General features: G+C 30.0%; 2 protein-coding genes across 2 annotated transcripts; one reads left to right on the top strand and one right to left on the bottom strand.

Annotated features, from left to right (window-relative positions):
- Nucleotides 1-335: 335 nt before the first annotated feature.
- LOC140452895 (uncharacterized) lies at nt 336-5,016 on the bottom strand. The gene is made up of 2 exons (XM_072547228.1): nt 668-5,016; nt 336-611 (listed from the first exon to the last, which is right to left on the bottom strand). The coding sequence occupies exon 1, from the start codon at nt 4,745-4,747 to the stop codon at nt 1,037-1,039; it is 3,711 nt and encodes a 1,236-aa protein (XP_072403329.1). The 5' UTR covers nt 4,748-5,016; the 3' UTR covers nt 336-611; nt 668-1,036.
- A 186-nt stretch (nt 5,017-5,202) lies between these two features.
- On the top strand, nt 5,203-6,494 carry LOC140452896 (uncharacterized). The gene is made up of 3 exons (XM_072547229.1): nt 5,203-5,456; nt 5,669-6,222; nt 6,297-6,494. Exons 1-2 carry the CDS (start codon nt 5,362-5,364, stop codon nt 6,216-6,218), a joined length of 645 nt encoding a protein of 214 aa, XP_072403330.1. The 5' UTR covers nt 5,203-5,361; the 3' UTR covers nt 6,219-6,222; nt 6,297-6,494.
- The last annotated feature ends 6,059 nt before the right edge of the window (nt 6,495-12,553 follow it).

Below are 12,553 nucleotides of genomic sequence, written 5' to 3'. Positions count from 1 at the left end.
CACTTGTCTCTTCTTTGTCTTACCTGTCCTGAAGAAGTAAAAGAATCGGTCGACAATGACCAGAGGGGGTGTCTTTGAGTGGAACGGACCACCTTGTATGTCGAGTGCAAAACTCATCGCTTATCGCTTCATCTCCTCTTCTTTTAGTTAAATTTGTACAGGGTGATTGAAATAAATGAGTATTGAGACTTGGAAATTTTTTTTTGGTAGTGGCGAGTCAAAAAATAACTTGTTGTGTACAGACTTGCTTAGTCGTATCTAGCCTAGCCTAGCCTAGCCTAGCCAATGTCGTTTTTACTCTTGAAATTTAAGGAAATTAAAGAAAAAACAATGTACCAAATATAAAAGTTTATTTATAAACGATGATATAATTCATAATACTGATAAATTGCTATATTATTCCATAGGTTTGTTTTTACGTCTTGCCAATACGACCACGTCACCTGGTCAATATACTTTGCCCAAATTAATGCATCTCTGTGCAGTGGATGTTCATCAGGTATTTGGGCATTGTAATTGCTTTTATAATTAAACACCTCCTCCGATAAGATTTCTTCTTTAATTATAAGAATTCCCATACCCGAAGCTGGTATCGGTAGGTGGATTAAAGGCTGAAATAAAGAAAAAAAATTAATCAATAATAATTGAATATTTGTTACCAGTATACCTTTATGAATCAGACATAGTTTCATAACAATACAATGTAGTAGGTTCAGCGTCCATGTGGACGTCTAAGGATCTTGTACAAAAACAAAAAAATTTCTTGCATTCGAAACATGGTATTGTTCCATACATTTTGTTGTACCATGATATGGTAGGTCTAGTTTGCGGTTTTATTTTTTTTTCGGTCTTAAATTGTAAGCTTACAAATCGTTTTTCGTCTTTGAAAACTGCCTCCCATTTATTTAATTGAGACTAAAATAAAGAGCGTTATTTCAAAATATTTATTCAATGTAAATAACTTACCAGCATTCGCTTTTAGTTTTGGGTGACTGTAGATTAATTAAAAAACGATTTACAAAACTTTATAAAATAATTATTTATCATTGTAACCCCATGGAAGAGTATCAGTGGATAAATAATTTAATATTCTCTTATCATCGTACGGGCTAAGGGCCACCTTTGTTTGCGACATTGTATAAACATCATGCTTTTTCGACACTATTGAATTTTGTGAAATTTCTACGATTACCTTATTAAATAAACTTGCATAATAGTCATCATAGGATAGTTCCGTTAATGCAGATTTTTTTATTCCTTTAGCCTTTTTAATTTCTTCATTCTTATTTAAAATTTTCATAGTGTACATTTTTGAACGTAATCCTATAAAGTGTGTCATCAATTCCCCTTGGTTCTCATCTTTCATCAGACCTAACACTTTTTTATTCTGTAATGGAATATTGTATACATTATTCTCTTTGTAGTCTGATGTGTCAAATTTGTCAATGTCTTCTCTAATATGTTTATATATATCGTCAACAAAAAACTGATATATTAAACTATCTGTATCTGTATATAATAATTTTGCCTGATCTTTAAATTTTTTTATGACATAATTATAATGAAAGTCATATAAAATTGTTTTGGAAATATCTAAAATACACATCCCTATATATATCGGTTTATTAAAATTGACTTTTTGTTTTGTCATTTCAATTATTACAGTATTTTCATCGAAAACAGTACAACTATGAAAATTAGGTTGGGATATATAGAAATTTGCTCCATATCTTCCATTATATTTGTTTACAATTTTTATTTCTCTGTGTTTCCTGACATTTTCAATACTTTTACCGTAAGGGGCATTAATAAAAAGTTTAAATAAGTTTTTTTCAAATTCATTTTTGCTTTTCTTTCGCAAGTCAATGTTCAAATCGATATATTTTTTTAACCAAGGGGATTGTTTAAATTTCAAACAGCGATGAATTTTCGTTATTTTCAAACCCAAGTTAACAATCTGTTTCAAATATATATAATGAATAACATATTTTTTTTTATCGTACAATGTGGTTAATAATTTGGGAATTGTTGAATTAGAAGATGGTGGGATTATGTGTTCAGGACAAAGAGGTAAATCTTTATGTAAATTAAAAAGATCTTTTGGATATTCAATGTCTACCTCAAGTATATATCCATATTCTCCATCATTGGGACAATCCAATATATGTTCTTTATAAATATCAATCAAATTAATCCATTCAAAGCCTGCATATGGCAACGCATAACTCATCGCTGTACCATAAAGATTATTAAAATCCCAATACATTAGATAGGAGATTTCTTTATCAGGATTGTATTTATCTTCCATATATTTATTATTAGCTTCTCCATATCTATTACTACACTGTGAAACTCCTCCTCGTTTGGCTTTTTCAAAAAACAAAACCATCTCACTGTCTCTTAATAACTCTAATTCGACATTGGTTACTTTTAACATAGCATCAAAGGCTAATCCTGGTAAAGTATAATAATGAAGACTATCTAATCCATAAGTTTTTAAACACATATATCGAAAATTCTCAAAAATGTCAGCCAAAAGGAGTACATCTGTCTTTAAATATAATTCTGCATATTCCTGCAAGTTTTTTATCTGAAATCTAGTCCAAACGTTGCAGGCATGTTGATAGTCCTCTTTAGTAATATACTCGTTATTGATTTTACTATAAAAATTTTCAATAGGCGGAAGACAAGTGACCTGTAATTTCTCCCAACTATCTAAATACTCATAAGGGAAAACACCCTTTCTTTTAACCAAATTAAACTTCGAATCATCATTAAAATATCTACGTGTAATATTTTTTTGGTTATCATCTAGATATGAGGAAAGTTGATTTAATGAACATGACATAAATCTAAAGGAATCAATAAATCTAAAACTAATATTAGTGCCATGGATATATTTGGTAAATGATATATACCTCTCTTTGTTTAGCGGTAATAGTGACAGATGCCCTTGTATGTCAGAATTAAGACTTTTAATTAAAAAATGAGCGTCGTAGCCAGAGAGATTATGAAATGCGATAGGAATTGTGTACGAAGTCTTGTAATTAATGTTACACCTTCTGTGGCTTGCCCCACGAAATTGTCCGGTAATATGACAGTGATCTCGTACCTTTTCTGATTTATCAATAGGTTTTGAGCAAATATGACAAATAAAGGTTGAATTAAAATCTTTCTGTTCTTTATCAGTTAATGATATAACCTTTTGAAATTTTTGAAATAAATTTTCTCTATATATTTTCATAGCTATCTCTTTGAGTTCTCTCACAAACCATGTTTGACAATCACGACCCGTATATGTTTGTAAGTAGGATAAAGAATCATCATATGAACATTTAAAATAATAAGCTATACTGAAAGCTTCATGCTTTTCAGTTAAACAAGATTTCAAATTATTATTATTATCGTTAAACTTTGTAAGAATACTTTCAAGATCAGCATATATAACAAACGGAACACGTTCCTTATGATTAAAATTTTTAAATTTCATTAAATAATTTTTTTCGGTAGGTAAAACCATTTTAACAGAATTTATCTTAAAACAATCCTCTAAATGATTTTGTAAATATGTCTCACTGCTAAAATGATTAAAACATCGTTCACAAAACCATTTTTTATTTCGAACGTTCCCAACTTTTTTGCCACATAATCTTGAAAAATGTTTAATATGAGCAAAATGAAATACTCGCTGTTTTATGTAATTGTCCTCCTCCTCATTATCATCATTTACAATATTATCCATGGCATTTAATACAAGTAAATTTATTCGAGGAGAAAAATTTGTTTGGCTAAATATCAAAGGTAGAATTTCATTTCTTGTTCCCAATGAAAAGACATTTATAGCAAGTTTATTTAATTTTTCAAATTTTGGAATATCTTTAATATCAATGGGAAAACTGATATTATCAAATTTTAATATTTTACTAAAGTGAGGATAAGATGATGTTCGGTCAACACTTTTTGTGGCAGGGTGTAAGGCAGCAACAACTGACCAAAGGAAACAATAAGGATCAGAATTCCTAACATTAATTACACTTCTAGTATTCTTTATATACTTAGGTAGCTCAACGTATGTTGAAATACCACCAAGTAATGGATTATATTTGTTTATATTAACTTTTAAGTTTAAAATGTGGGATAGTGCCCATCCACTGTCTTTTTCTTGAAAATCTTCAAACTTTCTTAAAACGGTGTCTATACAATTGATTTTATACCAATCTTTTATGTTTGTGTTTTGATCAATTATTGTATTTTTCGTGGAAAAATGTTTAACAGACGTTTCACCATCTTGAGGTTTGATGAAAAGTCCATAAAAAATTACATTAACTTTTAACATACATGAAACTAAATTTTTTTTAATTTGAATTGAAAAACTTTTAAAAGCCTTTTCCATAAATAGTTTAGGGTCTTTATATTTTAAATTTATGATAACGCCTGTCTTAACTCTGCTATTAAAACAAGATTCCAAATCCTGCCACAATAAGCCTTTCTTAATATTTTTTCTAACATTTAATCTGTTTTTAAAATTTTCTAAATATGTTTTAAGGATAGCCATATTCGCCTCTACACAATGAAAATTTCTAATACAAGTAGCCCTATTTTTTATACATTTCTTTAAGAGTAAAATTTGTTTTTTCAAATATTTTATATAGTTTTGTAAATCAGTTTTAGTTTTAATTAATCTACTTACTGTTTCTATCTTCTTCACCATTTCAGTGGAAATTTCATCAATCACTTTAGTACTCATGTTCAAAGACCAACGTAAACTTCAAGACCAACGTAAACTTCAAGACACAAATGCCAGCGAGTAAAATCAATCCTGTATTTATACTACATTAAAAAAAAATCCATTGACGCATTTCCACAACATGCTATGCAACGTGATTATATTTTTCTTCATCGAAAACACATTATGTATACAATAAACATATTGAAAGATAACGCTGATGTTAACATATTTTTCGGTCAAATCGGACACGAAGTATTTATACTACATAAAAAATCCATTGACGTATTTCAACAACACGCTATTCAGCGTGATTATATTTTTCTATCTTTATCGAAAAGACATTATACATGCAATAAACATATTGAAGGCTAACGCTGACGTAATTGCATTTTTAGGTCAAATAGGTCACGAAAATACATTATATGCAGATAAGCACATTTTATTCAGATAAGCATAAATTAAGTTTTGAATAATAAACGTTTTTACTAATAAACATGTTTTGTACTATTTTCTGCATTGCAATAAAGATCAAATAGGTCAATTACGTTAATGTATTTTTTTATTCTTACTATTTAAATTCGTTTAATTTTAAAGTGATCTATCAGTTAGTCAGTGAACACTAAACTATCAAAATGAGCGGTGTACCTTGCCAACTAGTCATCATGACCGAGGATCCAATCAACTTACCAATAAAGGATGCATTTGTTATCGTCAAGCAGTTGTTTATGTAAGTATTTTTTTCCTTTTGTGATTTTGTTCTACATGATTTTATTTCGTTTTTACTGGTTTATTTTTTATTATAAATATTTTATGGGATTATTGTTTTTCCAATCGATCTTTACATTTATAAATAATTTTATTGTGTTTTCTCGATTTGATTTATGATTTTGTTTGCTGTTGGTTGATTTACGTTTTTTTTTTTTTTTTTTTCTATTCAAGATATGGTGTAACGGATGTGTCACTTAGGGGTGACCGTATATTTGTGGAGTTAACGTACTCACCAAATAACAAAAACTTGAAGAAAAAATTTGGGTACCTTCCATTGAGGTATATGAGACTAAAAATTGAGAACGAGGGAGAGTTCCATGTACTGGAAAATATATGTAAAAAATATAGATTCAACCTGTTAGATGATGAGGTGGAGGAATTCGAGAAGTATCAACAGCAAAAACATTTGGTGGGTACGAAGAGAGGATATCTTCCTCCGCCTCCTCTTCTTTCTCATTTTGGACACTCTTCTGGGTATCCTTCCATTTTACCATCAACTTCAAGTTCTCCGTTTCCAACAACGACTTCTCCACCAACGAATTGGTCTCATCCCGCAACTGCCACATCAAATGACGACAACAACGAACCTCCAACAAAAAAACAGAAAAGAAAAGTGATGAAGATACCAACAACGACGACGACGACGACGACGACGCAAAATCCAGAGGATGTAGTAGATTTAGAAGACCTGACTATGGAACACTTCCTTAGCCAGAAATAGAAAAGTAAGTGATTTTTTTTTTTTTTTTTTTTTTTTTTTGTTTCGATATAATTCTAAATTTTACTATTTGTGTTTCAGATGGTTTGGGGAGTAAAAGTATGTGAGAATTATATTTTATTAAATAAAATACTTTTGTAATTATTATCTATGTATTTTATTTCATTTACACCTTTTACTTTACTAAAAAATATTGATCAATATTTTTGCGATATCGACCATCATTAATGTCGCTATCTTTGAAAATTGATAAGAATCCATAATTTTCTTTCCAGCATATTGAACATATTTTTTTAAAATCTTCAAAAGTCATATCTGTTCCGACGTGGTCATTGTAAATGTGTTTTAGGTTTAAATCGTCTTGTTTAAATACAATTAAAGTATTTGCATTGTCTCTTATAAGGTGTTTAGGTATTTTTGCATAACTCTGGCTCAAATAAAATGGATCCACCTGAGAATGTCGGGACATGCTAAAATATTCACGAATAACATCTTGGTTGTCACACGCAACATCATCAAAGATAAAAATTGAATTGGGCTTCGCTTCAGATGGGTGCATTATATCCGTACTTCCACTGTAAGTATAATATCCTATTCCTTTAATTGGTTCCAGCAAAGTTTCTAAATATTTGTACTTTGGTTGCATTAATGATTTTGAGTAAATATACACATTTTCAAATTTTAATCCATTAGCATGTTCCAATAGACTTATCATCACATTGGTCTTACCACAATTTGAAGGGCCAACTATAAGACATCGAATAGTTGAAGGGAACAAAACTCCATGCTTTTTAAACTTATTCTCAATTGGTTCCAATAAATTATTCTCCACATCAAGCGTAGTCTTTTGTTTTACAAGCTTCATGTCTGGTATCAATTTAAAAATAAATGTCTTGTGTGTATCTATTAATAAAAGACTATTTTTAATTTTTTATTTTTTTTTATTGTCAACACTTTCTACAATATTTATACCAATAATGAATATTAAATACATTGTTTAGAGCACATTGTAAATTTTCATTGTTATGTTGAAAACATGGATGTGATTTAAAAATATGATTCATAGTCTCATCGGAAAGTATATTAGGTTCATCTTCTACACAATCAATGCGATTTTCCATGAATTTTTCCAAATATTTTTTTGTTTCATGATTTCTTACCAATATTGTTTCGTCTAATACGTTGTCGTGTAAAAATTTTGAAATTTCTTCATATTTTAGATGAGTATCACAAAAATGCCAAGATTGCCAATTTAAACCATGGTTTTGAACACATTGTTGTTCGATACATTTTATATATGACTTATTTATCATTGCTTCTGTTACTGGTAAAACAACCATTCTGTGTATAATGTTTTCTGTAGTAGGATCTAAAATAGCAATTTCCCTACAAAGAAATACATCTTCTCCAGGAAAAGAGAAACCTTGGATATCCACAATGAACATGTTTCCTTTCTCTCTCGATATTCTCTAACAACAAACAAAATCTTGCAAGTGGAACGTCTTTTACATATTTTTCTATCCCCTCTTTATTATATTGCGTCACTTTTATCTATCCATGAGTTGTGAGAACTATCAAAACCTAACCACTTGACAAAAATTTTATTTTTCTTTCTCTTTAATACCTTTTCAACTAAATAACTGTCTTTATGTTTAACTTTTTGTAGCTGTTCTTTATAAAATCCCCCAAGAATTTCTTCACCTTTATAGTCTTTTAAATAATATGTAATAGGGTTTCCCAGTTTTATTTTATAAACAGTGAAAATTTCATTAGACCAATTTGGATTGTATTTTTTGTCAAAAACTCCTCGATGTTTTGAAATGCGTACATGATCACCAATATGAAATTTTTGACTTTCCAAATCGACAATTTTAATGTGATTGTATACAGTGTTTAACAATAGTTTTTCATGCTTCTTCTTAACATCCACTGGTTTCATTCCTATTGTTCTGTGAACTTTATTGTTGTATTCAATAACAACTTGTTGTAAATTATCAATCCATTTGTAGGTACCGTTGAAACTAAACTGTTTCCAAATCATTGATTTAATCGTGCGAATGACTCGCTCAGCAATCGCAGCCTTTTTCTCACTGTATACATTGTAATGATTAATATTATATTTTTTCATCAATTTTTTCATATGTGGATTAAAAAATTCAGTTCCCATATCTGTTTGAAGATTATTTGGTTTTTGCTGTTTAAACACATACTCCATACATTTGGCTACTTCAAAACCTGATTTATTTTTTAGTGGTAAAGCCCATAAAAATTTTGAAAAACAATTTATTACAACCAAAATATATTTTAAATTTCTGTTTGTATTTGAATATTTTTGCATATCAATCAAGTCGGCTTGGAACAAATCATTAAGAGATTTTATAATAATTCTTCGTCTTTTAAAGTTAATTCTTGCAGGTTTGTGTAACTCATTAACGATATCTCTTTTAACAGACATGATATTTATTCTACAATATTTGCCTCTTTTAGTTCTTCAATAATTGAATTTATTTCATTTGTATGTCCTGTATGGCCAGCTAGCTGTGAAGATAGTAATAAACGTAATCGCTCTACAAGTTCATTTGGATTATCCCAGTGGACGTAATCGATTTTATTGTTGTTTACTTCCATAACCAATCCTTTACCTTCTGTTATTGGTGCAATTATTTTTTTATATTTTTCTAATCTACTACCATCTATCTGTTTACTTGATCTGTAATGCCTTCTGTGAGCATTCGTCGCTACAACTATCTTTTTATAGTTATTCTCATCTTCATCTGTAAAACTAGCTGGATATTTCTTAAACAACAGCTCATATAAACCTGGTGTTCCCCTGTACCTTTTCTTTTTTAAAAGAATATCAGCACCATCTAAATCTATTTCAGAATTCCCAATCAGTAGCTTTTCAGATGTTTCATCAAATCGAATTCCATATTTATGATCAAATTCTTTGTTTAGAACATCAGCGTGCATATTTGTAATATATTTCCTAGGTAAAGGATCATATTGATCCCAGTAGTCTACACGCGCCTGGTTAGCAATATCTTCAAATCGATTTTCAGAGTGTTTATCATTTTTAATCTGTTCTTTTATATCATCCACTTCAATGTTGTCCAATATCGATTGTTTGATTTCACTTGTTTCAAAGTCAGTAGTTTCATTATCGTCATCATCGTTTTTAATGTACCTTAAAGGTTCATCGTTTTTTGTTTCATTTTCTGGACTGGAATTTTGTGAACTATTTAACTTGTTTTCGATATTTTTCAAGTGTTTTGTAATTGGATTAAATAAATCTTCTTGGATTATTTGTCCTTGTTTTAATTGTCTTAATTTACTTTGGATGTTTCTCCGTTTAGTTATAAGTTGTCTTTTCAAATCTTTATTCATCGTAAAATGTAGGTTTTCGCTTAACTTCTGAACAGCTCTGGATCAGGTCTCGAACAGGTTCTGATCAGGTCTTGAACAGGTCTCGAACAGGTCTTGAACAGGTCTCGAACAGGTCTTGAACAGGTCTTGAACAGCTTTGAACAGGTCTTGAACAGCTTTGAACAGGTCTCGAACAGGTCTTGAACAGGTCTCGAACAGGTCTTGAACAGGTCTTGAACAGCTTTGAACAGGTCTTAAACAGCTTTGAACAGGTCTTGAACAGGTCTTGAACAGGTCTCGAACAGGTCTCGAACAGGTCTCGAACAGGTCTTGAACAGCTTTCAGATTTGGTACTAGTCTAGCCCCCAATTAGACACTTATGTTTAACATCAACAAGGTTATGAAAATATTTATTGTGTACAGGGTGTTAAATAAGAGTAAACTTTTTTTTAACTTTTTATTTATACTTAAAAACCCAAAGATTTGCTTCATTAGATGAACTACAGTTAAAACATTTGAACTACATTGGTTAGAGGATTATAATTAACAATACGGTCATGTATAATTATACAATAAGCAGTTGTGTTAGCTGGTATATTCTTATTAGTTTCTATTTCTATTCTCATATCGACACTTCCTGATTTAATTGATTCATTTTGTCTGCTGCAATCAATAACAAATATCGGAGCAACAGCACAGAATTGTAACATAGTAAGGCATGGATCTCCTATGGATTTGTAATAGTACGACGGTTGAAATTGTGCATACATTTCATATGCAAGGGCATAATGTCTTTTACTAAAGTTCAAGTTCAAATTGTCATACGGGTACATTTCAGAATTTAGAAATAGCTTTAAGTTTGTAAGATTACAGTGATCAAAATAGCTGTTCTCTTCTTTTATTGCATTCTTTTTGGCAGTTTGTAATGCAAACAAAACAAATCGTGGTCTCTCCAATAGACTGGTAGTTTTTACATTCCAGTTAAATTTCATTGTCTGAGGCAGTAGAGGAATTTCATGATATTCCCAGCTTCTATATGCAAGCTCCAAACTGGACCCATTTTCAATAAATTTATATAAACGTAACTTTTCTGAATCGGACACTTGAATATGAGGCATTTTCCATATTAATTTAAATATTTCCACTTTTGGTTTCAGTTCAGTTTCTACTGTAGACATTACTGCATTTAAATCAGTTGAACTTCTTATCAATACGAGTTCTTGGCGTATGTTAATAAGAATTTTTGTAAAATCTTCAAAAAATCCAAGTACAAGTTTGAGTGGCATACAAACATTAAAATTTCCTGCTTTATCAGCAACTGTTGGTGTGTCATTAATACTCCAACCTATACAGTTGTATCGATTAGATTCAGTTTGTGTGAACGAAGCATAGTTTTTCATTGTCGTTGTTATACCTAAATTTCTCACTCTATCTATTACACAGCCTCCAATTTCATATCGTATTTCATCAAATAAATGCATCAAACCATTATTAATAAAGCGCAAAGTATTGCTTTCTTTCCCATCATTCGTTAAACGTCCTTCAATATACAGATAACTCTCAGAAGGTAGGGTGTATATATCTTGAGTCTGAATTGGTATTCTTATTTCATCACAATGATTAAAAGTTGCATTGGCATAGGGTAAATGACTGTGCATTTCTCGACTCACAACTGAATTGTCAACCAATACACGATCTCCAATATTTAAAATGTTAAAACTCATATTCCCTCTTCTTACAAGTACACCTCAAGAAAATCCCAAGTATTCTAGTATTAATAAAAAACTTTATTCTACACCAAGTATTTCTTTTCTTTTTCCCTGTCACTGTCGTTGTTGTGTTTTATTTTAAATCCTAGTGAGGTTAAAAAGACTTTGTTTTCTGTTGTCAACGGTTTGAGAGTCTGCTTGTCACTAATGTTTTTATCAACACTCTTAATATTATATACACTGTCCACACCTGGATTAAATTTGCTACAGTTGTAAATTAAAACCATTATTTATACTTTTTTTAAATGTAGTCTTAACGTAATAACTTCTCGTGTGAAATTAACAAGATTACCGTCCTGGTCAACTATTTTAATGAAAATTTCATCAATATATCTATTTGTGACAGGTAAATAAATTACCTTTTTTGGAATTTCCACAATTTTGTAACCCGGTAAGACATTTGGATAAAACATGTGGATGATATGACCTTGGTTTTCATTGACGTATGAATTAGTGATTAGATTACATTCCACACAAATAGAATTAACCTTTGTGATATGCACAGGATTCTCAGCTAAGTGAGTCTTTAAAGGTGAGAGCCGTTTTGGTGTAAATCCCAATAAGGGAGCAATGGTATTTGGTTTTTCAAAATGGATTACTTTGTTGCTTTTTATTTCACATTTGAGTGTATTGTTATTAATTCTCAATATCAAACTTGTAGGTTGATCTATATTATGTTTTTTTCTAGGCACACCTTTACCAATTGTATTATTTTTTTCTTGACTCTTTCCTTTATTAATTTCTGTATCATCTTTATCTGGTGTTTGATCTACTTTTAATTCTAATTCAGTTATTTTTTCAGTTAAATAATTTGAAAGATCTTCGACTTCATAAGAACCATGTGGAATCGTTATATCGTAACCATCTATATAAAACTTGTTGTTTGTTTGGTCTACATTTGGAATTGTATTGTATGACATGAAATCTATTAAACCTAGTACATACTGTTCATTTTCGTTTAAAATAATTGGTGGGTAAATTTTTGTTGATAACACCGATTCTCTTCCAGATAACACAAAAGTGTACGACATGTTCAAACGATAATCATAGAGTAAATAAAAGAATATTATTTTAAAAAGGGTATTTATTTAAAAAATCTAAACACAATTGTCCACAATTTACAGTGTTATAAGTTTGATAAATTTTATGATTATAAACAATTTGACAATAGCCATTTGAATTAAAGTATGATATAGCTTCCAACGG

The sequence above is a fragment of the Diabrotica undecimpunctata genome, chromosome 11, assembly GCF_040954645.1.
Source record: "Diabrotica undecimpunctata isolate CICGRU chromosome 11, icDiaUnde3, whole genome shotgun sequence".
NCBI classification, from domain to species: domain Eukaryota; kingdom Metazoa; phylum Arthropoda; class Insecta; order Coleoptera; family Chrysomelidae; genus Diabrotica; species Diabrotica undecimpunctata.
This window is presented reverse-complemented; position numbering and strand designations above follow the sequence as displayed.

Bases quoted from the DNA above. Each gene is read 5' to 3' on its own strand.
- LOC140452895 (XM_072547228.1), bottom strand. From the start codon at position 4,747: ATGAGTACTAAAGTGATTGATGAAATTTCCACTGAAATGGTGAAGAAG.
- LOC140452896 (XM_072547229.1), top strand. From the start codon at position 5,362: ATGAGCGGTGTACCTTGCCAACTAGTCATCATGACCGAGGATCCAATC. The intron at 5,457-5,668 runs GTAAGTATTTTT...TTTCTATTCAAG, and splicing joins ATCGTCAAGCAGTTGTTTAT to ATATGGTGTAACGGATGTGT.